Source organism: Sparus aurata, chromosome 4 (assembly GCF_900880675.1).
Source record: "Sparus aurata chromosome 4, fSpaAur1.1, whole genome shotgun sequence".
Classification (NCBI taxonomy): domain Eukaryota; kingdom Metazoa; phylum Chordata; class Actinopteri; order Spariformes; family Sparidae; genus Sparus; species Sparus aurata.
In genome coordinates, this window is record NC_044190.1 from 20,488,811 (window position 1) to 20,516,808 (window position 27,998).

General features: G+C 38.8%; 2 protein-coding genes across 7 annotated transcripts; one reads left to right on the forward strand and one right to left on the reverse strand.

The window, feature by feature from the left end:
* Positions 1-357: 357 nt before the first annotated feature.
* Positions 358-16,557, reverse strand: tgfbrap1 (transforming growth factor, beta receptor associated protein 1). 5 transcript variants are annotated; one of them, XM_030414582.1, is made up of 13 exons: positions 16,304-16,557; positions 14,271-14,981; positions 13,489-13,683; positions 9,373-9,527; positions 8,865-8,947; positions 7,899-8,079; positions 7,650-7,810; positions 7,044-7,101; positions 6,814-6,957; positions 6,308-6,451; positions 4,901-5,060; positions 3,999-4,450; positions 358-3,773 (listed from the first exon to the last, which is right to left on the reverse strand). In XM_030414582.1, the coding sequence occupies exons 2-13, from the start codon at positions 14,965-14,967 to the stop codon at positions 3,585-3,587; spliced, it is 2,619 nt and encodes an 872-aa protein (XP_030270442.1). In that variant the 5' UTR covers positions 14,968-14,981; positions 16,304-16,557; the 3' UTR covers positions 358-3,584. The 5 variants fall into 5 exon arrangements, with proteins under 5 accessions (XP_030270442.1, XP_030270440.1, XP_030270444.1 ...); XM_030414580.1 differs by having other exon boundaries at positions 14,271-14,986; XM_030414584.1 differs by having other exon boundaries at positions 14,271-14,986; positions 16,300-16,557.
* On the forward strand, positions 9,946-27,468 carry cul4a (cullin 4A). 2 transcript variants are annotated; one of them, XM_030414586.1, is made up of 20 exons: positions 9,946-10,105; positions 19,739-19,854; positions 20,270-20,373; positions 21,207-21,276; positions 21,358-21,431; positions 21,517-21,679; positions 21,769-21,858; positions 21,967-22,049; positions 22,576-22,643; positions 23,125-23,243; positions 23,342-23,534; positions 23,700-23,804; positions 24,739-24,849; positions 25,103-25,188; positions 25,347-25,454; positions 25,623-25,736; positions 25,820-25,925; positions 26,013-26,185; positions 26,306-26,458; positions 26,565-27,468. In XM_030414586.1, the coding sequence occupies exons 1-20, from the start codon at positions 9,961-9,963 to the stop codon at positions 26,658-26,660; spliced, it is 2,277 nt and encodes a 758-aa protein (XP_030270446.1). In that variant the 5' UTR covers positions 9,946-9,960; the 3' UTR covers positions 26,661-27,468. The 2 variants fall into 2 exon arrangements, with proteins under 2 accessions (XP_030270446.1, XP_030270447.1); XM_030414587.1 differs by lacking the exon at positions 9,946-10,105 and adding an exon at positions 17,917-18,582.
* Positions 27,469-27,998: the final 530 nt, after the last annotated feature.

The window sequence follows — 27,998 nt, forward strand, 5'->3', positions numbered from 1 at the left end:
TCGTTTATCCATTATAAAAGACAAAAGACAAAAGTTGGCTTAGTGCTGTATAAGGACTTGTTTGAAAGGATTAGGAGTCAGCCCACCACCTCAACACAACTACAGGTCTGTAGACACTTTTTTTTTCCCACAGTGATGAAATGAGATGTGTTTGCTACTGAAATCCATGATTTTACTTTGATCCACATTCAGAAAAACATTCATTGCAATCCAATAAAATACAAATGGTAATAGAAAAAAAAAAAAAATCAGCATTCCCCTTTTTCTTTTGCCACAATATAGCCAAGAGGACTTGTTGACCAAAGTGATTGCAAGAGCAAGAAATATAACATTAATCTGCTAAATTGAGACTCTGGGTTGATATACAGTTTAATTTTTATTAAGGTGGGACGGATTTACAGTTGGTACACCCCATCCACGTCAGCATTGATTTAGAAAGCGACAAACAAGTACAAATGCAGTATATACATATCAGTATATATTTATAAAATACAATAGCATTTTCTCCACACAACTGTACTGTATTTTATTTTTAATTATTTGAAGTCATGGTAAGGACGCCTCTTTTAAGCAAGCTACACTTAAAACTGTTCAGACAGAAAGATGCTGTGCCTAAGCTGTGAATTCCTGTCATGGAAAGTGAGTCAAGCCTACGGTATCGACAATATTCAGATCTCCATGTTAGAAAAATAGTCCCAAGTTTGCACCCAGTTCCCTACAGAAATGGGTGGCAATTACAGAAGGCTAGCATCAACTGCACAGGCACCAGAGAAACAAGCCAAAACCCACAAAAGTGATGTTTTAAAGAAGTTGGACAATTGTAAATAAGTTAAAAGTAAAACAATTAAAAATAAACAACTGAGGAGACAAACTTCTCTGTTGTTTTGGATTCTGCTTGCTTCGATTTTTACTCAGAAACTGGCAACACATAAAAAACTATAGTCCATTGAGAGCTGATTTTGGGAGTACTGACAGATTCTCTTTTTTCAGAACTAATCTGGATAAACATCTTTTGCAGAGTTTGTAGTGTGCAACGGGTAAGGATTCATTTTTATCTTGAACAAGAGACATCTGTTAAAAATGACAAGAAAACACAGAGTGACACATCAGTTAAACTTCAAGTGTAATCTGTGTTCAGCAGCTTTGCTAAACTGTGTTTAGTTTTTGTCAGTTTTCTCTTTCTTCCATTGCGAAATAATGCATCTTCTGCCACTTCCAATAACACCATTTTTAAGAGTGAAATAGTTCGACATGTACCATATTTAGCAAAATATCACCTTCAGCAGACATTTAGGAACATGTCCCTGTAGCTACACAAACACTTTATGCATCTGCAATTAGTTATGTCCACTGCAAGAAACATGAGGTTCCAACCTGGACTTTATTGTAATCTGACACATATACGACATTTGGAAACACACTGAAGGACAAAGCGGCGTTCTGTGGTGACAAGTCTGTAATGAATTTCAGGGATTCGTTATGATAGAATATGGCCGACTTCTGTCGCTTTCCATTCTTGAGAGGGGTGTCATGGTAAAAAGGTTAAAGCTATAACTCCAACACTCTGGGAAGAGGGAGTTATGAAAGCTGAGATGCATCAAGCAGAGTGTTGTTCTTGGGCCATCAACAACGTCGATGATATAGGTTTTGTTTGTCACATTGTGACTTAGGGGGGTTATGTGCAATGCATTAGAATGCATTATGAGACAACAGTCTTCTTCGACGGTAATTTCAATAAGAGTCATCTTTGTCCACCTCAGCCACATAATCTGAAGCTCCAATGACATTTCCTTTAAACCATGACTTGCTTATGTGTTAATGGACTGTGGTTGAAAAACAGATTGAATAACTTGAAAACAACATATTCAGGGCATTTAGTTGAATAAAAGGTAAAGAACGCCATAAAGCTATTTCTATAATGTTCCACCTCTGGTTTCTTCCATTTGTTTTAAATATGACACATTACTGCCATCTTGTGGTCAAATACTATTTCAAAGGCTATCTTTTATACATCCAATCTGATAGCTATCACAGAAAAATTACAATTATATCTTCTCGTTACTTACTTATGGAAATAGCAAATGTTTATTCATATGTTTGGAACAAATCATGTTCTTGCACAAAAAATATTTTCATGGCTCTGACTTCTGACACTTGTTTTATGATGCAAGATTCAATTTAACTTCATATTTAATCGCTGTGTCCTTGTCAGACAAACCATATTATTCTATGACAGCAGTGGACACTGAGGATCCCTCTTAAATTATTTCACCAGTCACTCACCAAACAAAATTCATACTTGATAATGATGTGTCTACTGACATAATAGTTTGATCTGTTGCATGTCTTAGTAGGTCACTTTGATGCAGATTAAAGTTAGGGATCCAATAACTGATAGTTAAAACCAGTATACATCGGCAGTAAAATGGAAAGTCTCAGTCAAAATTAAAAATAACCAGTGACTAAGTGTAACTAAGAACAACGTACTTGAGTAATTCCATTTTGCATCCACTCCTCTACATTTATTTGTTTACTTTAGTTACTAGTTGCTTTGCAAAGTCAGATTATTCAGTATTAATTGATGTGTAACCAATCAGACTGTGTTGAGGGCGGGACACTGAGTGAAACTACAGACAAAGAGAAGATGTTACATCAGAGCCTAAGCAACCAATTTTTGAATTAATTTATTTTATCGGGGTTCAGACACAGAAAATAATGATACCGATATACCTAGATTGAATACTGAATCCCAAGTTAAATTTACTGATGAGTGGAGCAATGTAAGATTTCATGAAGTGTTTGCACTGTTCTTGCTCCACAGATGATGCACAGAGAAACGGACACCAAAATTTTAAAAATGTTTGGATCAAATTGTCACCAATTGAAATACTGTGAATACAATATCGATTGCCTTTCTGGCTGAGGGGAGAAAGAAGACATCTTGAAGAGTAAAAGACAGACAAAAAGACTCCATCAGTACTGAAGAGTCTTATCAGTATTTCACATTATAACCTAACACTGCAATATGCAAGTTAGGACAATATTAATACAATATCCATATGCAGTGATCAGACCAGAGCTGTAAGAGTGGTAAAACTATGCATGCGTCAGAAACATTTGCAACAGGTTTCAAATATTGCGAGTTCTGTAGTTTAAGCAGTTTCTCAAATTCAGGTTTCAAACTGTTCAAGCAAAGACAGGGACTGGTACAGCACTGAACCCAAACATAAGCACAGGAGCATGTCTTTAAACTGATCATTGTTCGCATGATTAAAGGGCTGGGTCGCTTAGCTGTTGTTTTTTTTTACTTCTATAAAAACTTGTAGTCTCAAAGTGTGATATAATTGTTGCGCAGGAATAAATAGATGAAATCATCTGTTTCTCCTTTGCACTCTCTCTCACACACACACACTTGCAAAGCTTTCTTTGTGTTTCTCAGCTTCATAGCAGATTCTACTATTGCAATGACTGCTCTGTGCTTATCGATATTCCCAACAGTCCTCAGCCAACCAAAAACTGAGCAAGTTCTGCTTTTGTTTAGTGCCTCTGATCGCAGATTGAATGGTAGTTTCAAGGGTAAAGTCTCACGTGTGGTTGCTGCTATTAGTTAACTGTCTCTTTGTAGGAGAGTCTCTTACTCTCTGGGCGACACAGTGAGTGTGGACGGGCACTCCACCCGGCAGACACACCACGTCAGGCTCGCTGAAGGTGTTGTGGCACAGGTGGCATCCCTTCTTTTCAGACACAAAGATTGGTTTCTTCCGCTCTTTCAGCTGTGGGGAAACAACAAAAATAAGAGTTACAATGATGGTATAAAGCAGTAATGAGCACAAAAATAAGACACTTCAGATGCTAAAATTCCTTTTAATAACAAATGCAAAAAGGTCATAATGTAATAAATGATGGCGTCAAGGCCTATTAAACAACACACTGAGCAATTGCAGCAATTAAAGGAAGATGTAGGTCACGTTTGTTGTATTATGTTGTGTGTTACTTACTCTGTCGTGCAGCAGTTGAAGGTTTTCAGAGTGGGATAGTCCCAGTGCGATCTGGGAGGTGCGGCAGGCGTGCATGCTGGCGCTGACAGCTCGACCCAAGAAGGGCCGCAGCAGCTGAAGTGACCAGCCCTCAGGGAGCATGCGCAGCACCCGGACTGCATCGAACACCTCACCGTGTCGATTTAGAAGGTCCACTGCTGCCATCTCAAGGTCCCCGTTGCCACCTCCTGCTGCTGTCTGGTTCCCGTCTAAATACACCCCCAAGAGCAGGTGAAATAGCTGCTGTCTGTAAGCAGAATCCCGACTGGACGAGGCCCATGTACAGAAGGCCTCAGCAGATGGGAAGTCTCTGAGCTTGTGTACCAATATGTGCAGTGCTTTGTCATGCTCCTCCAGTTTTCCATGTAGTGTTGCTCGCTCTAGCAGCAGCTGTTCACAGCTCTCTGTCTTGCCTAAACAGAGCAGAAGGACTTTAACATTAAGGGTCAAACCTGCAGAATGATCTCTCCAGCCATTTTTCACATCACATGCAATCAAAGATATTTCAGTAACCTTTGAATTGAGAGTCTATTTGTGTTCCATTTTGCTTCTTGTTTCTACTTTGTCTTTTTTCTGTCTGTTTTCTGTAACTTGTCTAGTGCAAAATTCTAATAAAAAAAAAATATATATATATTTAAAAAACGAGTCTATTTTACATTTATGGTGCCTCAATCATAAAAATATGTGTCACATTTAAAAATGACAGTTATCAATTGTACTGTGACAGATAAAAAACAATTACAATTTCATAACTGATCAAAATCTCAGTGCTGGATAAAATGCTGCAAAACAACCTACATTAGTTTAATAGAGATTTATCTTTAAAGTAAACCATTCAAGTGGAGTGGCATCTTCAGACTCACCTAAAAGATACTGTACGCGGTAAAGGTTGGACTCCCTGAGCAGGGCTTGGAGCCTCTCTCTTGCTCTGGTGAGCTTCTCTTCATCTTTTGGTGACTCCGAAATTAATGACAAGACCCTCTCCAGGTACAACACAGCCAGGTGTGTGTGAAACTTCTCCTTCTGTGTTCATAGACATTGGAAAAAATCAATTCAATCAACTTTCCATTAGGAAGGCAGGAATATCCCCCTTAACAGCTTTCTAAAAATGTTTTAGTTTAATTGCAAATATTCAGAAATTAGCTTGATACTTTTATCAGTCCAGCCAGGTTTCAAGCAATTGTAGTCAAACAAAGTTGTTGGGTACAATCAGCATTGTATAAGGAACTACTGGTAGCTACACCTGCGAATTGGGTGTGAAGAGAAGTGAGAGAAGCGACTTTTTGTTTGAAAACATCAGCTCCCCAAAGGTTAGCATAGATTCTGTTTTAGCATATGTAATATCTGACATGGAGAGTATTTTTAAATTGCAAGAAGAGCAAAAAACATCAGCGAAGGCTTTTCTCAATGTAAAAGATGTATTTGCTCTTCCCTAAATATCTCATCAGCTTGTGATAGACAGTGATAGACAGATGGTTAATTCAATCACTTGGAAAGTGTGCTTCGAAAGTGCATGCCCTTTTCCAAACTGTTTCTAGCGGCACTTTTCCAGATGGTTCTGTGTAACAAAACATCTGCCTCGTCAGGTTAATAAGCTTGATTCAGTACTGTGAATACAAAGTTTCAGCAGTATGTAGCTTAATCTGACAGTTTATTACGATAGTCTGACAACTACAACACAAAAGAGCATTAAAAAAGAAACAGTGCTTGAGGTTGACAAGTCTGTGACTGACATGACCGTGATAGTGGTCACTGTTCCCCAACTACAACCAACAGATCAGGCTGTGCTTGTACTGGGCAGTGTAGAGCAGGAGAAAGAGCACTGCTCTAACTGAAAATATCTTGGTTTTATTAAGTATTAAAAATTCATGCAAACGTTCATCCGTGTTTCAAGTACTTATTCTTCGGTTTCCTCGCTCCTGGGAAGAGCGTTGCAGATATTGAGGGTGTACACAAACTTTAAAGGCAACATTATTCACCTAGCTGACAGGTCAGGATTGTAGGAGGAAGTCTAGGGACAACGCTAACCACTGAGTCTCATGTGAACAGTTTCATATTCAGTATGTGGCGAGAGGTTTGCAGTCCATGTAAACGTATCAATGAAAATAATGCAACTTGGGTTCTTGGAAGAACTGATACTGCAGGGAAATTCCTCTAATCATTGATGTTTGGTTCGGCTACAACACAACGTTTCTGGGACGAGCACAGACTTTGCGTATTGCTACAGTTCTGACACATTTGTCATTAACAGCTGTTTTTATTTGAGTTACCTGTATCCTTCTCTCCAGCACCAGGTGTTCCAAGTACAGAAGCAGCGCCTGGTTGTGCTTTTCTAGATATGTGATGACATCATCAGAGTTCAATTCTGGCTGATCTTTACTGCCAGGCCTCTTTGTGAAGATGTGGACACCGTTCTAAGAACAAAAGGAGGAAGAAAGGAGGGAGGAGAAAACAACAGAATATAAAATACCTGACAACTCACACTGTCACAAGACAAGTCATAATACTTAAAAGGGTAACTCCACCAATTTTCCAAATTTAAAGTCTGTTTAAGCCTTCTTAGCTAACACAGTCTTATTTGCAGTTGTTTCATTACTCAATGAGCATTCTTCTTCGATAAATAATTAGAATTCAATAGAAAAAGAGAAATACAACTTGTTTACACAACCATTAACCAGTTTAAACATCAAGTTTAAGTCAAGTCGACAGGCACTAATAATCTTTGCCTGATAGCACAGTTCCAGATTGAAGGTAATTTAATCTCTTGGTAACCTACAGTGGGATCCTTCTGCAGGGCCCAGTCTGCATACTTCCATATGAGATCAAGATTAGCACAGGAGCACAGGAAGTCCACAATGTACTCATAAAGGTCTGATCTTGTGGAGTCCTGTAGCTCGCCATCCACCACACGGATCCACACCTGTCAGGAGAACAAAGGGGATATGTTAAATTCCTGGTACTGATTCTTCTCTGACAACCAGTGAGAGTCACTTTCAGCTTACATACCTGAAGTGCTGCTGAATCCTGGCCATTATAATGATAGAGAAGCCCAAGTGCAAAATATCTAATAGAGGGGAGAAAAAAAAAAAGAGTGTCTCCCTCAAGATTATATTTTTGCATACAGTAATTAAATTGATTTGACTAAACTGGACACAGTGGTAAAGCTTGAGCAGGGTGTTAATTATTTATCCAACAAAATCCTTTTGAGACAGTACCTCTAGGAATTTGCATTTTGTGACCACAATAATTACAATTATACAGATCCCCATAGTGTCCACAAGAGACAGCTAATTACCAGTTTTAAGCATGATGAGACATGATTAAATAGAGAACAACCAATTAACCCTAATTACTCTTTATCAGTAAAAGATGACATTTAACATTTTCAGATTAAAGCCAGATTATCAATCTGTTACTGTATACATCTGAGGAAATGCAATGTTAGTTTAAGCTTTTAGTGACAACGTTTCCATGTATACATGTTTTACCAAGTTCTGATCTGCTGACAAGGAAGATCTTGATTCACTTCTAATCATACATTTCTCACACAGTTAAGAGCCATAACATTTCTAAAAAGGAGCAACTCAAAACCAAAACTAATAGTATACACACTTGTGGTATTTCTCCAGCCATGGGACGCTGTCTGCTAATAGGCAGGCGTTCTCTGAAGCTAGCAGGTCTAGAAGGCTGTCATGATCCTGCTCAGCATACAGCTTTAACAGTGCAGTGTCTACGTCCTCTCTGCAGCCGTTGGCTACCTCTGTGCTTCGTACCTGCATGGAGATGTAGAAAAAGAGTATGTTATGTGTACGATCTTACAAGAGTTAAATAAAAGATTATATGTAAATTAGCTTTGTTTACCTCTCCTAGATAACTGATGAGGAATCTCTTGCATCGCAGCACTTTTTCCTGGTCACCCTGTGCCAGGTGGTTGAGATCTGCAAACTCGTGGAGGGGAGGATGGCAGCGTGTGAATGAAGAGGAAGCTGGCAGCAGCAACGGGTAGAGAGAGATCAGCTCCCGCACATCCAGCTGACCCTTCCTGAAAGCATAAATGTGGATTGAGTGAGGCAGCCAATAACTAAAGCCAGAAAGTAGAGAACAGTCAGAATTCACTGAAGTGGATCTAGACTTGATGCACCTTCACTGCCTCTGGCCAGACTTTTTAAACAGGAAACAACACAGGACCGAAAATACAACCCAAAGAGGTTATGAAATCAAATAGATGGAAACCAGAAGACAACAAGAGTTCATACAGATTTTAAAGAGTACAAGTTCAAGCACTTTTCAAACACTATCAAGGTACATGTCTAGATTCCTGAAAACTACATTACCACCTTCCAAATTGCTACTATAAAACTGCAAGAAAAAAAGTTTACAACATTCCATTAAACATGCAGAAATGAATTTATATTGTAACTTCGTTTATTTTACAAAACAAATACGATATTTTCATTTTAAATATGAAAGATTTTGGTTAATGTCAGTGATGGTGGCGATGAAACACCACATTATGTGTGAACCATTCAACCATTTTTCAAGAAGCACATTCAAATTCAATTCAAATAAGAGTTTTCTAAAATGTGTAAACTTTCTATGAACCCTCAAGCATGAATGGGACAACATCAGTGGTTACATGATTGCTTTTCAAGATTTACCAACCTATTCGAGCTGTGATTTGAGTTAAACTCTTGAACAACCACAGTTTAATATTTGATGGCATGCGACAATTAAAAGTACTCGGTAATAGAAGTTCAAATGAAAATATCTAGACACAAACCACAGCAAGTTTAACCCCCAAATTATGAAACAGACGAAGACTCTTACCTGAAATGTTCTTTTGCTTCTAGAAACTGAAGTTGGCCGAACTGAATGAAACCTGCCTGCTGGAGAATCCTTTTGTGCAAAATCTGGAAGTGAAAAAAGAACAATATGAGGCAATTGAAACATCATCAGATCACATCAAAAGAACTTCACCACACGCAATACACTGAGAAAAAGCAGGGCATGCTCAGCCATCTTGTCTGAAGGGAAAACTAGGACTAAGGGTCACCAGGATCTGCAGAGGAAATAAAGTGTGAACAGAAAGAGGACTGAGGTCCCTTCAGAGCTCAAGTGGACCAGACAGAGAACTGAGTACTCTTTGAAAGGAACTGGCAATGGGATACACTTTTAGGTCCACTTTAAGAAGATTGATTTAAGTTTGTTTAAAAGTGTCTACATGTGAAAAATCCTACAGATTTTAGTCTTTTTAGTAGTTATCATAATATCATTCCATGTCCCATTAATCACACACACGCACAACATCATAAAAGTCAAACCAACACACTGTTACCTGGAACTTGTCTTTGGGAATATTTCTCTGTGCTCCCTCTGTGAGGATGAGGGCCTCCTCCACTCTGTGACTTGCCAGTAAATCCTGGATCTGTTTCTCCAGCGGCAGAGGTACCAGGACATACACCGCTTTAGTGGAAGCCAGAATGACCTTTCCTGAAACATACAACACTCACAGGTCACAACATACACACTCTCAGTACTCATGGTGATAACCCAAGTCGCTTGTTTACACTTAACCAACAGACTGCTAACATATAACCCTGTGTCATCCAGGGCTCAACAGTGCGAGCACCTCGTCGCAAATGCTAGTAAAAAAATAGTTCAGTGCGAATTGTGAAATGCAATTAATAGCACGTGTGCGACTACCGAATTTTACCGTTCAATAAATGTTTAATGATGTGTGCTGACGTTTGGAGGTTGAGGCCAGTTGTGGACTTGAATGCAGCCTCAGCTGGAAGAAAAAAAAAACGTGATTTTACATGTAGTGCGCGTGCTTGCCGACGTGCTGCGGAACGCGGTTAAAGGCAGAGGGAGTATCTATGGTAACGAGGCGAAGCCAAACAAACGAAAACAAAACGTTTGAACTATGAAGCGCATTGGCGATTATTTTAAAAGGGCGACAGAGCCAGAAGCTGTGGACCCAGGCACCGAGGCCGAAATGGTGGACGAGGACGAGGAAGAATTAGAGTTAGATGAAGAAGCTAACATGACTGAAGAAACCGGAGGAGCAGGTGATAACGCTAACGTACCATTCCCAGTCGTAAAAGGTACAGGTTTAATGCTGACTGGCAGAAAACATTCCCGTGGCTCCTTTACGAAAAAAGAATAATGTATTGTAAGTACTGCAAAGCACAGAAGCAAGCAACTGGAAAGTCCGTTTTTGTCACAGGCAACGCGAACGAGATAATTTAGTGAAACACAGTAAATCGCATAGGCATAAAATGCAAGCACATTCTGTGAACCCTGCCTGTTGTTTGAATGTGCTATGTTATAACACAGGCCAAATAAGCTTAAGTCTGTTGTCAATACTTGTTACAGTAGTATTCTCTGCACTTTTTGGAGAATTTTACTTGCTGTTTCGATACTGTCTCAGTTGCACTGTGCACATTTGCACCAATAAATAACTGACAATACATGAGTTGTTACAGTATAATTCTCTCTGCACTCTTTAGAGAATATAACTAAAACTTAAAAAGCTATGAATTCAATTGTTTTGCTTATAAATACCTCCTTGTTGACCTCATAACACTTTATTAAAAAAAAAAACACATTATTTGGTAACTTTTCATCGTGCCCCTAAAATTATTTGTGTGCTAATAGATTTTTCAACTTAGGAGCACACATGCTACTTGGGAAAATGCTAAGCGTCAAGCCCTGGTGTCATCTATCATTTACAATTCTTAAACTGAAGACAGCATCAAACTTCATGTGCATTTCTCATTCATTTCAATGATTGCAAGCAAACATGCAGTAACTAATACCCTTCGAAGACAGAGTTTACAGATTCAGCTCAAGTCTTGGTTCAGTTTCTGAGTTTCAACTATAACTGACTCCAACTCAGATATTCTCTGTAACAGGAACCAGCTGTTACAGTGAATCAAGAGCCCAGTCATCAGCTTTACTTTGCAGCAAACGGTTTTGGTTTTCAGTCCAACAAGCCAAAGCAATGACTCTGTCTATCCCTAGATGATTTAATAGCCAAGGCCTGTTTTTCAATTCCATTTTTCAGGGAAGTGTGTGCACCATCCTGCATGATTTCACTTCATTTTTATATGAGAAGTCAAGGGAAAGTCTACTTATTTTTTGGCTCAAGAAGCGACCCCAAAAAGCAATGAATTTCAACAACTGATGTCTCTTGAGTAAGCATTGGTTGGAGCTGAAGGCTACAAGTTTGAAAATGAATACATACATACATACATACATACACATATAATATATATAAATATATATATATATATAAATATATATATATAAATATATAAATATATAAATATATATATATATATATATATATATATATATATATATATATATATATATATATATATATATATATATATATATATAGTGTTGGGAAGATTACTTTGGAAATGTAGTTGGTTACAATTACAAGTTACCCTGCTGAAAATGTAATAGTAGTGTAACTATTTCAATTACTTTCTCAAAGTAATGTAACTAATTACATTTGATTACATTATGATTACTTTTCTTAATTTTGAATGAAATCTCTCAACTGCTAACCATTTTCACATTTTAAGACCTAAAGTGTGATAAACCTTTAACTTCAAAGGTTTAACCATATATTATGAGTCTGACCTTCGGCCTGTACTGAAGGAGGCTCACTTCCTCACTAAATGGAGCCACAACGGGCTGATTTCAGCCAAGAGGAGCAGATTGTTTTAATGGAGAGAGTATGAGGATACAAAAAAGCCTGATCACAGCCTTAAGCAACAGTGTTGCTGCAAATATGACAAGAGGAGGCTGATTTTAATTTCTGACAGCTCTACATTGAGCTGCTTTTAAATATGAAGCTTTAGAGCAACAACAACTGTTGTCTTAAAATGTGTTTTATATTGTTTCATATACTGATCGCAATTATGAAATGCCAGTGTGTGTTTTATTGAAAGCGAGGCTGGTGTGCGTATGAAAATAGGTTACAGTGGGTTTTTAGGTGCTGTAGCTACAAGCAAATCTCATGTTGTCTCTGTACAAAGACCTTTTTACATGTGAGAAAACAGAGTAGACCTACTCAAGATTTGCGTTTGGGCAACACATAACAGGCGAAACAATTAATTTATTCATGGCCACATTAAGTTAAATTATCTGTCCTGCTGCGAGCGCACAACTTCTTTCAGTGGTGACTGACTGTATATAAAAGTAAATAGGCTATAGCCTAATAAATGACCTCTTGACGCGAGTCGGCTCATCAGCTGAGCAGCGTATCCCCTCAGCTGAACATCTGTAGAGACGCTCAGAGAGAAAGTAAACAGCAGCGGATCAGCGCGATCTCTCCCTCCGTACAAATGTTCTGATCCAGCTCCACTGGACTTTCAAAGTAAAGGTGACGCAAGCTGTAAATGAGTTAAATAGTGAAACAGCTGCGCTTTTATAGTCGATTTTATGATTAAACTCTGAACAGAACCTGGTCGGGACCAGGTTATGAGCTAAGCATAAGTTACCATGGTGATCTAGCCGGGTTAAAAGAGAGCCACCTTTGTATACAGGAAAGCCTGGCTTCTGTCTGTATGAAGTGTTTTTTGTATTTCCAGCCCAGGAACATCTTGTGCGCCGCCGACACTGTTGCTGCTGAGTCTGACTGCCGCCGTGCGGTTTGTCGGTTGAGTCGAATGGCATATGACCAGAGAGAGCCAATCACAAGCGTCAGTTTTGGAAGGAGGATGTTGATATGAAAAAAACTAAAAACAAACATGAATCCAGGGAGGCGAAAAACTATTTGATAAATCCGAGCTTTTGCGGCAATTTTTCAAATGTAACTTAAGTTGTAATCATTGAAATTTCCAAAAGCAACTGCAATTTAATTACATATTTTCTCCCAGTAATGTAACGGATTACAATTACGTAAATTTTGTAATTAAATTACGTAACGTCGTTACATGTAATTCGTTACTCCCCAACACTGTGTATGTATGTATGTATGTATGTATGTATGTATGTATGTATGTATGTATGTATGTATATATATATATATATATATATATATATATATATATATATATATATATATGTATATATATATATATATATATATATATATATATATATATATATATATATATATATATATATATATATATATATATATATATATATATCACGAGGGCGTGGCGTTAGAAAGAAGTGAGACCTACTAGCATGACACACCCAATCCCTGACTGAACTGTCTGTGCTTGAATAAATAGCTGCAAGGTTTCAAAGAGACATCATCTTCTTTTGCATCAATTTTGATAGAAACTTCAAACAAGTTTCTATTATTAATTGAGCTTGTTACCCTTTGTGACCTTTTATAACTTAATGATCAGATTTTCACTCCTGCCTCTAATTTGATTTGATGAGATGATTTGAAAATCCTTCAGAAAGCAGTATGTGAGGATACCTTCAAAGTCTTGCAGAATGTGTCCATCCCTGAATGAAAGGGTCTGTTTTAGCTGCTGGTCCAACATGCTGTGGATGGTGATGAAGCTCTCATCCAAAGCCACCACGTACGGAAAACACACAGCAGCACCAATCACGCTCTCTGACCAGTTAACTGGAGCCCGCTGAGATACACCTTCTGCATTGGCAAACATTCCTGGAAAAGGACATGGATAAACAATTAAGAGGATAAATAGAACCAACATTGCCTTTTAGTCAAGAAAAAGTCTCAGCTTACATAGTTATTACATTTGATTTTCTCCTGGTTTGAATACTTCATCTTGTTATTGCATTACATGTTACTTTATTTGCTATAGTTCAAGTTTTTGTATACATCTTTCTTAAGGAACCTATGGAAAGCATAATCAAAAAAATTGTTATTGCTTTTAAAAAAAACATTAAAAACATTCATATCCATGTTATCAATGTGTACATCATATTAATTTTTACATTTATATCACATTTTCGTTCATACAGCCCATTTTTTTATAACAATAATTCTTAGAAATATAATTAATAAATTAATTAAAGACATATACTGATGTATAGACTAACCAGTTAAAAGATATTTAATAATCTAAATTCAAATTTATCAATGTTGCTGTCTAATGCAGGCAAGAAAAATATACTACATGTTAAATATAGTAAATTAATTTCAAAACTTTAATACCTTTTTAAAAGGAAATTAAATTCTTGTTAAGACTATTAAAGACATGTGGATACCCAGTTTTAGTTCTGACTTACCCAGACCACCAGGTGCGGCTAAGAGGAACTCTTCCCGGCCAATCCTCTTCACAATAGGTCTCCTGTCCTCGCTGTTGTAAGGGAAGAGATCTTGGGAGGCTCCTGTGTTGTAGTTCAGAATCATGTACTGTGTAGCAAGGGCCAGGCACAAGAAGTAACCATCAAGACTGACGGCGCAGGGCTGCTCAGGAGTGCTCACCTCTTTGACCAGCTGCACTCTGTCCTCATACACCATGTAAATCTGCACTGTCCGCCGCTTGGAGGAGAGCACACCCATTTCCACACAGAACGGATCACCGTTCACCGGGTTCTCATTAATGCAGAACGCCGTCACACCCCGGATCTTGGCTCCACCACCTGCAGCCGAGGGCACAGTCTCCAGTGTCACCATATCGACAAGGAAAACAATTCCATCACAAAGCACGATCAGACGCTCCAAAGCAGAGGCAGCGCGCAGCTCGGCGACTGGTTTCTTGAGGCCCAGATATTTGTGCAGCAGCTTCTGAGCCGAGTAACTAAGTTTCCCTTTGGAGGAAGTGACCTCGTCCAGCAGGAAGTGGTGGATGAAGCAGTCATTGGTACCCAGATACAAGTGCTTTCCACAACATTCAATGCACTCGATGTTGATGCGAGCCTTGTCGCCCATGAGGAGATCTCGCTCCACAGCGGGGACAAGCTCAAAAGCCTTCACACTCATCTTGGCCAAGGCATCTACACTGATGATACAAAAGAGACAGGCATCAACAGAACTGCAGACAAACAAACAGCAAAATATTTTCCTGTGATACATTATTCATTACCAGGATATACTGATGCTTTGGGTGTGTCACTCCTAAACAACAAACTCCGGATCTAGTCTGCTTTTAGGCAGTTCAGGCTGTTACTTGCCTCTGACTTATTTTGCTTTGAAAAATGACGCATGTGAATGTAAGTCTTTAGCGCGTTGTTTGGGTAAAACATCAGAAGCTTGTGAGAATAATATAACATTTAATATCTCAAACAATCAATTGAGGATTAAATACAATGAAAAGTATTGTTTGCAGCCTTTTATATGTATATTCTGGGCACCCTTTAATAAGGTTTTAGTTAAACTTTTCCTGCCAGTCTTCACAGTTTGTTTGACATAATGGATTACAGGTCATGTTTACCTGTCAGGTGTATGACTCAGCTCAGGGACCGTCAATCAATTATGGTCAATGTTTAAGAAGTTTATATCTGTTCTTTCTTACCACTATGTCGTGCAAGTCCAACATATGGACTGGAAACATAGGCATGTGTGACACTTAATTACTACATAGAATTACTTTAATGATCCCAGACTGGGAAATTATTTAAACATGTACATGTGGCTTAGCCCCCATTGCTATACAGATAATACATCTCATATCTAAATTAAAGATGCATTTCTTATCTTAGCAACTAATGTTAGATATCTTCAAAGTCTGTCTGCTCCTTTTCAACTATCTTATAAAGTAATTTACATATCCCGTGTATTGTTTAATCATGCTAGCTAGGGTAGCTTTTTAACAATTTTGAAAAACATTAGCTCACATCACTCTCTCATGTAGCTAGTGTTTCTCAAGTGGTGATAGCTAATGGCGTTAGCTAACTTGTCAAACTCATAAAGGCTAACTGCGGTGGCAAAGGAAAAGTTAACTGTTTAAGTTAACACTTATTGTCTGGGGCAGTGATATTGTCTTCCTAAAGTAATAAAGATAAAACATGAGAGGAAGTCGTGGTTATTTTTTAATTGAATTGGTAGCTTCTGGCCCAGCTAACTAGGCTAACGTTAGCTTGAATAGACTGTTCTCCAAATGCCAACGCTAACTAGCTAACCAACGCTAAGCTAGATTTTCATTGAGGTTACTTATCCCTAACATGCTCAAGTAAGGTGTACAGTTACGATACATGTCTTTCCGAATTAAAAAGCACCTAGATTCCAGTGTCCACCCCTCCCTGGAGATGATGCTGCACGCTCCAACTCCCTCCCTGGTTTCTCTCCTGGAGAAGCTGGCGTTAGCAAGCGTACCTACCGCTGCAGACAGCGCTTAGGACGGCAGGCCGGACCACCACCAGCAAGCGAGCCTCACTACTTCAAAAACAGCGGCCACGACATACACGTACGGTCAAACAATAATACAGTCATGGTGCTCGGGTTGCCGCCTCAGCGACAAGCGAAAAATATGGCTTGAATGATTGTGTTAGGGCTTCCTTGTCCAGTGTAAACACCGCCCATTTGCACTGAACTCTCTGATGGCTGCAGGTGATGCGGGGGTGCGTTCAAGACCGTCCAGCAAGCGGGCCGTTGTGACAGACGAATTGTCAACAAATTGAAAACTGACTTAATGTCTTACAGCAGTTATGTATCAATTGTGACAAGTTTTATAATCTCTATACAAAAAAATAATCATAATCATAATCCTGTGTTGCATTTATGTGATCTAGTGTTGTCATAGAAATGGGGTAATACATAGATGCAATTTACTTTTACCACAAGTTCCTCCACATACAACTCATGTACTACAAAACCCATGTCGTGGAGGGTTGCACTATGCCAAAAGATAATCGGTCCAACATTAGGAAATCTATAATATCAGCTATTTATCAGTATCCGTGAAATTTTAGCAGATAGATAGAGCCACTAATATGAAGCCATTTACTTTCATTGACTCAAAAGGCACAACTTTCACAAACTCTGATACAGTAAGTGGCTGTTTGCACCTCAAAAGTTGGTTTGTAATCCACCAATAAACAAAAAATAAAAGAACTTTTATTTAACAAATAAATAAAAGAAGAAGCAAATGAAGCAGTAGAATATGGAATATTAAACCATGCATCTTTGCTCACTACATCTGAGCCTCTCTTACAGGTGAGCATAAACAACAGCTCAGAAACTTTATTTTAAAATATAAAAATGTTATTTATTGGCTTATCTTATCTGTATCGGCTCTGAGAAGCAGGTTATTATCAGTTATCAGTGGGAAAAAGGCAATATCTTGCATTCCTACTGTGAAGTCATCTTTTTTATTCCTTTAAGTCTTTCTATCCTTTTATTCGTTTCACTGTTATTAATCTGTCTTTGTATTTGTATCTAATTCCCCTTATGTGATGTCGTCCTTTTATCAACCTTTTATAGATTTTATTTTTTCATTGTTTTTTATTGTTTTTATGTGATTTTGTGTGTAATTTCTTCTTTTAGTCTTGATACTTATTCTTTTAGCATCTCCTTAGTCTAGACATGTCTCTGTTTGACTTGACTGTTTGGCTTTTTGATTCTGTTGTGTTGAGTGTCCTGCATTTGCTCTGTCTATGAAAGCACTTCCTAAGCTCTTTTTTTAAAGTTGCTATGTAAATTAATTATTGTTGTTGTTGTTGTTGTTGTTGTGCATGCCAGCTCACTGGATTAGTTTACTGGGACACACTAAATGGAACTGAACCACTGCTACTGTGTTTATTTTTGTTGCATTTTACATTGCTGCTACTGTAGAATAATCAATGAGACTGTGATTCGTGAGTATAAATAAGTCATAAAAGACAGGGGGAAAAAACGTGGTCCTCAAAAAACAGCGTTTCTTAATGTATATGTACATTTACTGACAGTAAAAGTCCAAGCTGCCGCTGAACGCATCTCGGTCGGTTTTCACCCAGGATGCACCTGTCCAACTGAACTGTCTGAGAAAAGCCATTTTGTTGTGCTAGCTAGCTATGTGGGCAAAGACAGCCACCAATAATATAGGTCTGTTAAATCAACGCTAACTATGTCTCTTTCACGTTTTTGCCTACTTTCGAATATAATAATTGAACTAGTTAAAACCGATAAGTAGCTTGGTCTATAATGGCGTGGACTAGCCCGTACAGCTAAAGCTAAAGTGTTGTGGAGAAGACGAACTGGTAGCTGAAGTGTGCTGCAGTTTCAGATATCACACTGTTAGCTAGCTATCTGTTTACTTGGCAGACGCTAGTTATGTTTACTGATTGATTAATCTGTTAGTGTTTGTTTGTAAATGTGTTTTAAATACATTGCGACGGTCTGCGCTGCCAACCAAAGACAACTGGTACAACCAAGAGGCTGTGTCGCTCACAGTGAATAAACAGGCTACTGAACAATCCAACACTAACTTAGCAAAACACTTGAACCATACAGCGTTAAGCCAAAGCGCTAATCTGATAATGGCAGAGGACACTCGACAGGACAAGAGAGCCAGCTTCTCTGCCATAACGGAGCACAACCCCAACGGGATGGCCAGGACCTCTGCTGTGGCCTCAAGCAAATCCGGCGCTTCAAAGAAATTAGTGATCAAAAATTTCAAAGGTATTGTGATTGATCGTTTTCCCACTTTCGATAAATGCAGCACCATAAATCACATCGATTTGTCTTGATATGACAGAGGATGCAACTTTCAGATTATACTGTCAAAAGTTGTCTGTCTCTGGTTTGAGTGCAAATGTGAAGTATAATATGCTCTTTTCACCACGTTGCTTCACCTCTCACCACTCTGATTGTCCCATCAGAGGATGATTGCACACTCAAGCACATTAAAGAAAACGGATACTGGTTACAGCTTTTTATTGCAAAAAAGTTGCATACTACACAAGTTTAAACCAAAAATATGAACTTTGCATGTTTGCATTTCTTTCACTTGTCAACTTGTGGTAGAGTTTCATTATTTATGAAATGTTATAGAGACACAAAATTAAAACATCATCAAAATCATTAGTGAGAAAGCAATAAAAATAATGAATACATTTGTTGGTTATAACGTACAGGAGATAAGTAGTGTACGTTACTGGCCTGAGAACTTGAAATAAAAGTGAAGCATATATTGTTGTGTGAGGTTTTAATGTAAATATGGCTCCACATTGTTGTTAAAAAACAATATTTCGATTATTTTAGACAGATACTATAATTGTGTTCTCGTTTCATGGCAATGATCATTTTTGCATCACAGTTTTTAATTTCACAAGATTCCAAGGCCAGTACATCTCTATGAGGTGTTTTGTTTTGGATATTGCACTTGGCCATATTGTGATTTTGATTCAAAATTCAAGACTGAAATTCAGGTTCTGTGCCCAGAATTGGTTTCTGCATCTTACTCCATGAAGAACATGTATTTATTTACTTTTCTTACCTGTGGGTCCAAAGTGTGTGGTGTTACATGTGCTCCGAAGTTTACTGTCGGATATCCCAATATTGACCATGGAAACCCACATTACTTAATAGAAATGAGCATATTTAACCAATATACTGTTAATTCAATGTTGCCTATTGTAAATGTTAATGTAGGAACGTTATTAAAGTATTAATATGCAGAGGCCTGATAGTTAACAAATGTGCAACATATCATGTTTGTGTTAAACATGTCAAAAACTGTTCTCTTGCAGTGCTTATGTTGTTTTCATTTGCATTAGTGACTATATGTTAGCTTGCTTAACTATAAGTTAACACTGTTGCCGTCTTTTTCCAATAGATAGGCCAAAACTAGCTGAGAACTACACTGAGGACACTTGGCTGAAGCTACGAGATGCGGTGGGTGCCATCCAGAACAGCACCTCTATCAAGTACAATCTGGAAGAGCTCTATCAGGTTTGCAGTTCTTTTGTTAAAACAAAATGTTTTGGTGCAAAACAATTCAACATGACCGAATAAATTCTGTTCTTTCAGTGGATCATACAGATCATCAGAGTTGAAGTTGCTAATGGTTCATTTTACAGATTTGTGACTTTAGATATGTAATACAATTATTTCTACTTTTGCTTCAGATCTGTGGGTGTACATTAACGTGAACATTGATATGAAAAGTCTCAACTTCATTTCAACATAAAAGTAGATTTACACTGTATAATATAATGTGTAGTATTTATAACAGTACAGTACTCAAAATCAGGCAACCATGTTATAAGAGTTCCCACTGTTGGTTGTGATTGAACATAATTGAAAAATGATCTCTTGTGTTCTTGTTTCTCTTCCGTCCTTGTCTCTTTCCCTCTTTTTCTCAAAGGCGGTAGAGAACCTGTGTTCGTATAAAGTCTCCCCGACGCTGTACAAGCAGCTGCGACAGGTCTGTGAAGATCATGTACAGGCCCAGATCTTCCAGTTTAGAGAATATCCTTTTTTGTGCACACCTACATCAAGCAAGTATTGTGTCAGACATGTTGCAACATCTGCTGCGGTTGGGATAAATGGGATACATGTTAAGGTGTTCTAACATATTGAATTATGCTGCATTGTGAGAGTGAGGCTTCACAAAAAGTAAATATTTTACCTTGTAAAAACAGTCTTTACTTGTACTGAAGAAATTATTATTATTTTATGATTTATTATTTAATCACAAGTAGCGCAAAAGGATTCCAACTATCAGTGTGTTGCACAATCCTGGCTGTTAAACACAACAATAACAGGCTGCTTGGGATGTTCGTCAGCAACAGAAGCTTTAAACTAAACTCTGCTGACACAATTCGGATGTTGTTGCCGTCTTTTCTCACAAGGGGTCAACATATAACAAGTTTGGCAGTTATCCAATTGTGGCAGTATTTTCAAATCCTACACAAAACGGGGCCGCAGCTGGCAGAGTAAAGATGCTTGACATATTTTACAATTTAAGAAGCGGTCTCATAAAAAAACATCACGATTACCACAATTTTGTCAAATTAAAGGCAAGCCAATTATAGGACCTTTATTTAATCATATTTAATATCCTCCTTCACAGCAATTTTGTAGACTTGCTGATCTGAACTTTATTCAGTAGAAACCTTTGCATGCTCAGCACACATTAGAATAGATGCAGTTGGTGTCACACAGCTCTGACACTGAATGTTTTTGAGCTAACAAGAAGTGAAACTACTGTGTCTTTGCATGCTGTCAAGCCACAGAGTACTGTGAACTATGGTTTAATGACACGAGTGAATTGAAGATGTTCTCCTTAACATGGAGCTCACAGAGTCTTTGGACAACCTTTCCTTCCTGAAACGAATGAATCGCTGCTGGCAGGACCACTGCAGGCAAACTGTAAGTCTGATGTTTGAAAGATTTTATTATTTTTTTTCTCTACTAATAGGAAAGTTTAAATCTTATATTTTCTCTTTATAGATAATGATCCGAAGTATCTTTCTCTTCCTGGATCGCACCTATGTGCTTCAGAACTCCCTACTCCCCTCTATCTGGTAAAACTATGGTTCATTTAAACTACTCTGTTTGAAAAGGTTTACTATTTGTGTAGGAGGCTGATGTTCTGTATATACGTTGCAGGGACACTGGATTGGAGTTGTTTCGTACCCACATTGTGAGCGACAGCGGAGTTCAGAAGCGCACGGTAGACGGCATTTTGGAGCAAATCGAACTTGAACGTAATGGAGAGACAATAGACCGCAGTCTGCTCAGGAGTCTACTGGGCATGCTGTCAGATCTGCAGGTAGCTGATCGCCTGCTTACCACAGCAATTCTGTAGAAGGACTAACCGTGTCAGTGTTTTAACATCCTGACTATCTAACTTTTGCTCAGGTTTACAGAGATTCCTTTGAGGAGAGGTTTTTGATTGAGACCAATCGGCTGTACGCAGCAGAAGGGCAGCGGCTGATGCAGGAGAGAGATGTGCGTGAGACTATTAAAAGATGGATTTATCATGCAATCACAGTTATTCGTTCCCTGACAAACACATAATGCCGAGGATAATAAATATGTGTATTTGTATGTGTCCAGGTGCCTGAGTACCTGCACCATGTGGCTCGTAGGTTGGAGGAGGAGAATGATCGGATCATGAGCTACCTCGACCAGAGCACTCAGTAATTTTCTTTTAAAATTTCATGTCAAGTGCTGTATACAAAATATACATTATTCCTATATTAATAACCTTAATATAAGATAACACCTCATGTGCATACCAACCTTTTTTAAAAAGAATAAACAGAAATACAGATCCATTTTTTTTTATCATTAAGGTCAGGTGCACCTGTTTGAAAGTGCAATTAAATACCTCACTGAACTTTGAGGAGTAACCAAACAAAAAAACAGTACACATGCACAGAATGGTATATTTACATGTATTTGTTTTATAGAGTGATATATAAAATGCCAAATTGTCTTTACTCTTGGACCAGCAGATGTAACTAAAGTTCTAATTTCCTTTCAAGATAATAATTGATTAACAACAAGACCTTAACTGGAACATCATGAGTTAATTATCTGGAAAGGGTCTTTCAAGATGAAAGGACAGACTTTGACTTTGACTATGACAGACTATGTATATGTCTAACTTTTGGATACATTTTCTAATTTTTTTCCTCTTGTTTTCTCTTCATTACCTCACAGGAAACCACTTATTAACTGCGTTGAGAAACAACTTCTAGGAGAACATATGACTGCGATACTACAAAAGGGTGAGTGTGTGAAATACTTCAATGAGCCCTTCACAGTAGCTTGTTTGTGGTGAAATAGACAACATTTGTGAAGCTTATTGTGGTAAATGTTTTAGAATGAACTATGCTAGATGCTTTTTGATTCTACTCTATGACCATTTTTGAGGCTGCAGTTTGTGCTGTTATTCATTTGATTCGCAGTTCATTGTAAGGGATTCCACTTTCTCTATAAGTCCTGTGCTGTTTGGTTTGCAGCTTTAAATCTTAATCAAGCCTGTTTACTTAATTTGCTTCATGACTTGCCATGAAATGGTCGTGATTAACATTTACAAGAGCACAGTCTGTGACTAAAGCAAGACATCTTATTTTCCCTTTTTTGTACAGCCATATCCATCCAGTCATTTTTTGTGAATTTGGTTTAGTCATAAACATGTAATTACAGAATGCAGTTGAATTTTTGATAGTTGATATATTAAATAATAGTGTAATATTTTTTTGCCAGGTCTGGGCACCCTGCTGGATGAGAATCGTGTGACTGAGCTGACCCTCCTCTACCTGCTGTTCAGCAAAGTGAAGGGAGGACTCCCCACACTCCTGCAGTTCTGGAGGGATTACATAAAGGTACACTCACAGCTCAACCAACATAGAACCATCAAGAAAATTATCCAATGTCCTTGAGAAATGCTTGTATGTATTACTGAAACTTTCTGTGGTTTTAGTCTTTCGGTGGAGAGATTGTCTGTACTCCAGAGAAAGACAAGGACATGGTGCAAGACCTGCTGGACTTCAAGGACAAGATGGACAATGTGGCACAGAGCTGCTTTGCACGGAATGAGGGATTCATCAACGCGATGAAGGAAGCCTTTGAGACCTTTATCAACAAGAGACCCAACAAACCTGCTGAACTTATTGGTGAGTCGGGGGAAATAAATTACATGCCGTGGTAGCCAGATGCTTTCAGAATGTATAAAATGCAATCTTTGTACTCATTCACATTTTATACAGTACATTTTTACTGTGGTATTTGGTTGTTCCAGCATGTGATAACAGCTTTCTTGGTTATTTCTTCCCATCCAGCTAAATATGTGGACTCAAAGCTAAGAGCAGGGAACAAAGAGGCTACAGAGGAGGAGCTGGAGAGAATCCTGGACAAGATAATGATTATCTTTCGCTTCATACACGGTCAGTTTAATGTCTGTGTGTGATGCGTGCATATATGTCAAGTACACTTGATTTATGTCACCCAGTATCACAGCTTTATAATCCTCAGTTCACAGTATAGGACACCCTAATTTCTTAGACCCTCGATTTGGGTAAGTTAAAATTGTAAAGAGGACAAAAAGCGGCTTATTAAGGCCACCCAGAACATTATTGGTACTCACCTGCTGAAGTAAGATGCCTGCACAGAGCCCAAAGGATACAAAAAGACAACACACCCCAGCCACAGCACAGCCTGTGTTCACCCTGCTGCCATGTGGCAACAGATACAGAAGCATCTGTTGCTGTACCACCAGAATACAAAGCAGCTTCTTTACTACAGGTTGTAGGCTTGTGTAGTTATCCTCAACGCGCCGCCATAAATAACTGAAGCACAGAGAGACTACAACATTAACCCTGATCCTTGAAAAGATCAAACAGAATATGTTTACTTTCTTGGTCCGATACTATTATGAATTGCTTCGAAACTTGTTCCACCTGATTGGGCAAGTGGTTCTGAAATCTAGTTGCTCAAAGACAATTAGTATTTGCCCCTATACGAATTGTTTTATGTATTAGTAGTTATCAAATAACAACAATGATTAAAGTAAACTGTCATTTTTAATCTAATCCACCTCTCTCTCAAACTTGAGTGCAATACGCGACACCACTCAACTGAACTTCTGCGTCTAAAAAAAATGATATGAGCTACAGCTGATAAACATCTTAACCTGCTGCCCACTCAGTACTGCACATGCAACTCTTTCCTAGAAATGAGATTTTTTACCACTTGCCAGATGGTGCAGATGAGCTGCTAGATTTACCAACCCCACCTAGCATTTTGCTTGCCTCTGGTAATCCTTATTGTTGAGCCCTGCACATTCTGATGACTGCTTTTGACCTGTATCTTCCCCTCCAGGAAAAGACGTGTTCGAAGCTTTTTATAAGAAGGACTTGGCCAAGCGTCTGCTGGTCGGCAAGAGTGCTTCTGTTGACGCTGAAAAGTCCATGCTCTCCAAGCTCAAACATGGTGAGTCAAAGGTCTTATATGCTGAATTAGCAAACTGATATTAATCCCTATATCTGTGTTGTGAAAGGAGGGCTCACAAGCAAATACAGGATTGTAAAATGTACACACTATCTCCTCTTCTATAGCACAGTATAGAGAAGATCTTTGCATCTTCTCTTTATAGCAGATAAAGCACTACCAAAGACGGTCATTGGTGCATTTGTGGTGTGAGAAGAAGTCAGTTGTGATATCTTGTGGTTTTGACTTCCTCCAGAATGCGGAGCAGCCTTTACCAGCAAGCTAGAGGGGATGTTCAAGGACATGGAACTGTCCAAAGACATAATGATCCAGTTCAAACAGGTACTTTCAGTCTCTGTGCAGAGACACACTCAAAAGCATACATGTGTAGCTTTAAAAGATTGAAGCCATGTTTACAGAGTGTGTATGCATTCCACTGTACGGTCACATTTAATGCATTTTGCATGCATAATTGTAAATTGTATGATATTTCTACTCAGTATATTCAGAACCAGAGTGAGCCGAGCAACATAGAACTCACTGTCAACATCCTCACTATGGGCTACTGGCCTTCATACACCCCCATGGAGGTCCATTTGCCACCAGAGGTAAGCATTTTTATGTTTGGGTGCTGTTCATCAGACTATTTGGTATTTACTCTTACAAAAGACCTAGGTTCACTGTATGTTACTGTTTCATCATGGCAAGTTCTAATCCTTAACTTGTTCTGTTGAGGACAGTCTTTTCACAAATCTCATCTATTTTTGTTTTGGTAGATGGTCAAACTCCAGGAGGTGTTTAAGCTGTTCTACCTGGGTAAGCACAGTGGGAGGAAGTTGCAGTGGCAGCCCACACTAGGTCACGCTGTACTAAAGGCAGAGTTTAAAGAGGTACGGGCATCCTAACAGAGCATAGATGAGAGAGAGAGAGAGCGAGAATGAACTGCTTTTAAAATGACTATCGTGTCCTGCAGGGTAAGAAGGAGCTGCAGGTCTCTCTGTTCCAGACACTGGTGCTGCTGATGTTCAATGAAGGAGAGGAGTTCAGCATGGAGGAGATTCGCACTGCCACTGGCATAGGTAACACATGTCTTTAAATATGTAGCACAACTATTCTGTTGTGTAAGAGGCACCTGCTGTATCACATTATCACTCTCTCCTGTGCAGAGGAGGGAGAGCTCAGGCGTACTCTGCAGTCACTGGCCTGCGGAAAAGCACGAGTCCTCAACAAGAACCCTCGGGGAAAAGACGTGGAGGATGGAGACCGTTTCAATTTCAACAATGATTTCAAACACAAACTGTTCCGCATTAAGATCAACCAAATCCAAATGAAGGAAACGGTAAATATACTTGTATATGACACGCACTTAATCAGGGCAGTTTTTTAATTTGCCACCTATGCGTGTTTTCCTGCGCAAAGGAAAGGTTCTCATCTGATTTTGAACAAATTGTCCATACAGGTAGAGGAGCAGGTCAGCACCACGGAGCGTGTGTTCCAAGACAGACAGTATCAGATTGATGCAGCTGTGGTGCGCATCATGAAGATGAGGAAGACCCTCAGTCACAACCTTCTGGTATCAGAGCTCTACAACCAGCTGAAGTTCCCTGTCAAGGTGGAAAATCTTAAGCTTCTCATAATCTTTATCTCATCTTTTCTTCTAACACACAAGTATGCACAAGTAAAGCTCCACATCACCTGACTTACTTTCCTCTCTGCAGCCGGGTGATCTGAAGAAGCGTATCGAGTCGCTCATCGACAGAGACTACATGGAGCGTGACAAGGAGACTCCTAACCAGTACCACTATGTTGCCTGAAGGGGTTCCGCTGTTGCTGCCATGCTTTCCTCACAGCAAGCGTATAGCTGGCACCCCAATAACAGCATTACAGCCCCTCAGCCGCCCGACTCTCCTCTGGTGCCCGTTTTTCCCTCCATCCACAATCCTGGATGCAGCGTCCAGATCACACAGAGCTCCAGAGACGAGAGAGACTTGGCTGTACTGTTCCCACTCTGCGTTATCTTTAGTGGGATGGGGCTGGAGGAAGTGGTCTGGGTTGTTGATGGTTGGTTTATGTGACTTACAGATTTGCTAATGCAAAACTCAAATGAAAATAACTAGCACTTTCCTCTGTTTTGTTTTTTTTCCTCGTCTGGAGTGGGATCTTTTTTTTCCTCATCATGTCAGTCTAAAATCACTTATTTTCTACTATAGTTGGTTTGTCTTGAGTTTTGTTTTATTTCTTTTTTTTTTTCTTTGTTTGAGGGGCTGTTCTTATGAATGGCTGCATAAACTGCTGAGCGTAAACCTAATTGGCTGGTTGCTTGATTTGGCAGAGAAACAGCTGTTGAGGACAAGAAGAGACTTGAGAAAGAGACTTGTGAACAATGAAGTGGGCCAGAGGGGTTGGGTCACACGTGTTTTGGGTCAGAGGGAGGGTTTATTGCTTGTGACACAGAAGCTAAATGACATGCAGGCAAGCCACTTGGGTATTTCTTTGGGTACCTTATATGTTTTGACCAAAATGTCCAATGTCATGTGCTGACGTTTTTGTAGATCAGATTGTATTCTATGTAAGAGTGAGAAAAGTGAACCTGAATAAATGGATATTTAATGATTCAATGAATGATTTGTAGATTACCAACTAGTGGTAGTTTTTTCACTTTTTTCTTATTTTTTGTTTAGCAAATCTAAGTCAAAACAAAAGCTACTGAAAAATAGTGGAATAAGTTTAGTTTGGGTAAGTGAGTTTCAAGGAGGATTTCTGTCTTGTATGTAGCTGTGTGGTGTGCAGTTTAAGAGTTACAAAATCAAAACGTGGACATTGCGTAGTCTGTCACACATCTCAGTTATATGTGGTCCCTTTCCAGTTTGTATCACACAGCTCCAAATGACACAATAAGGAAGGGGACTGTTGTCTGTTCTCTGTCCATACACTTTATTGTGAGTATTTAAAGGCATTTGGCTGTTTTTCAATAACAGTCATCACTTTGAGTTAAAAAAAAAGAACCCTTCAGGATTGCAATCAATCTCAAGTTACTGTAAGATGGAACAGAAAATGAAAGCCAGTTTCTTGACACTTTCATTATCACAGCGTGGAAAGTACAGCTTTTGTCTGATTAACAAACCGATCATTCACCATTGCAACAGGAGCTA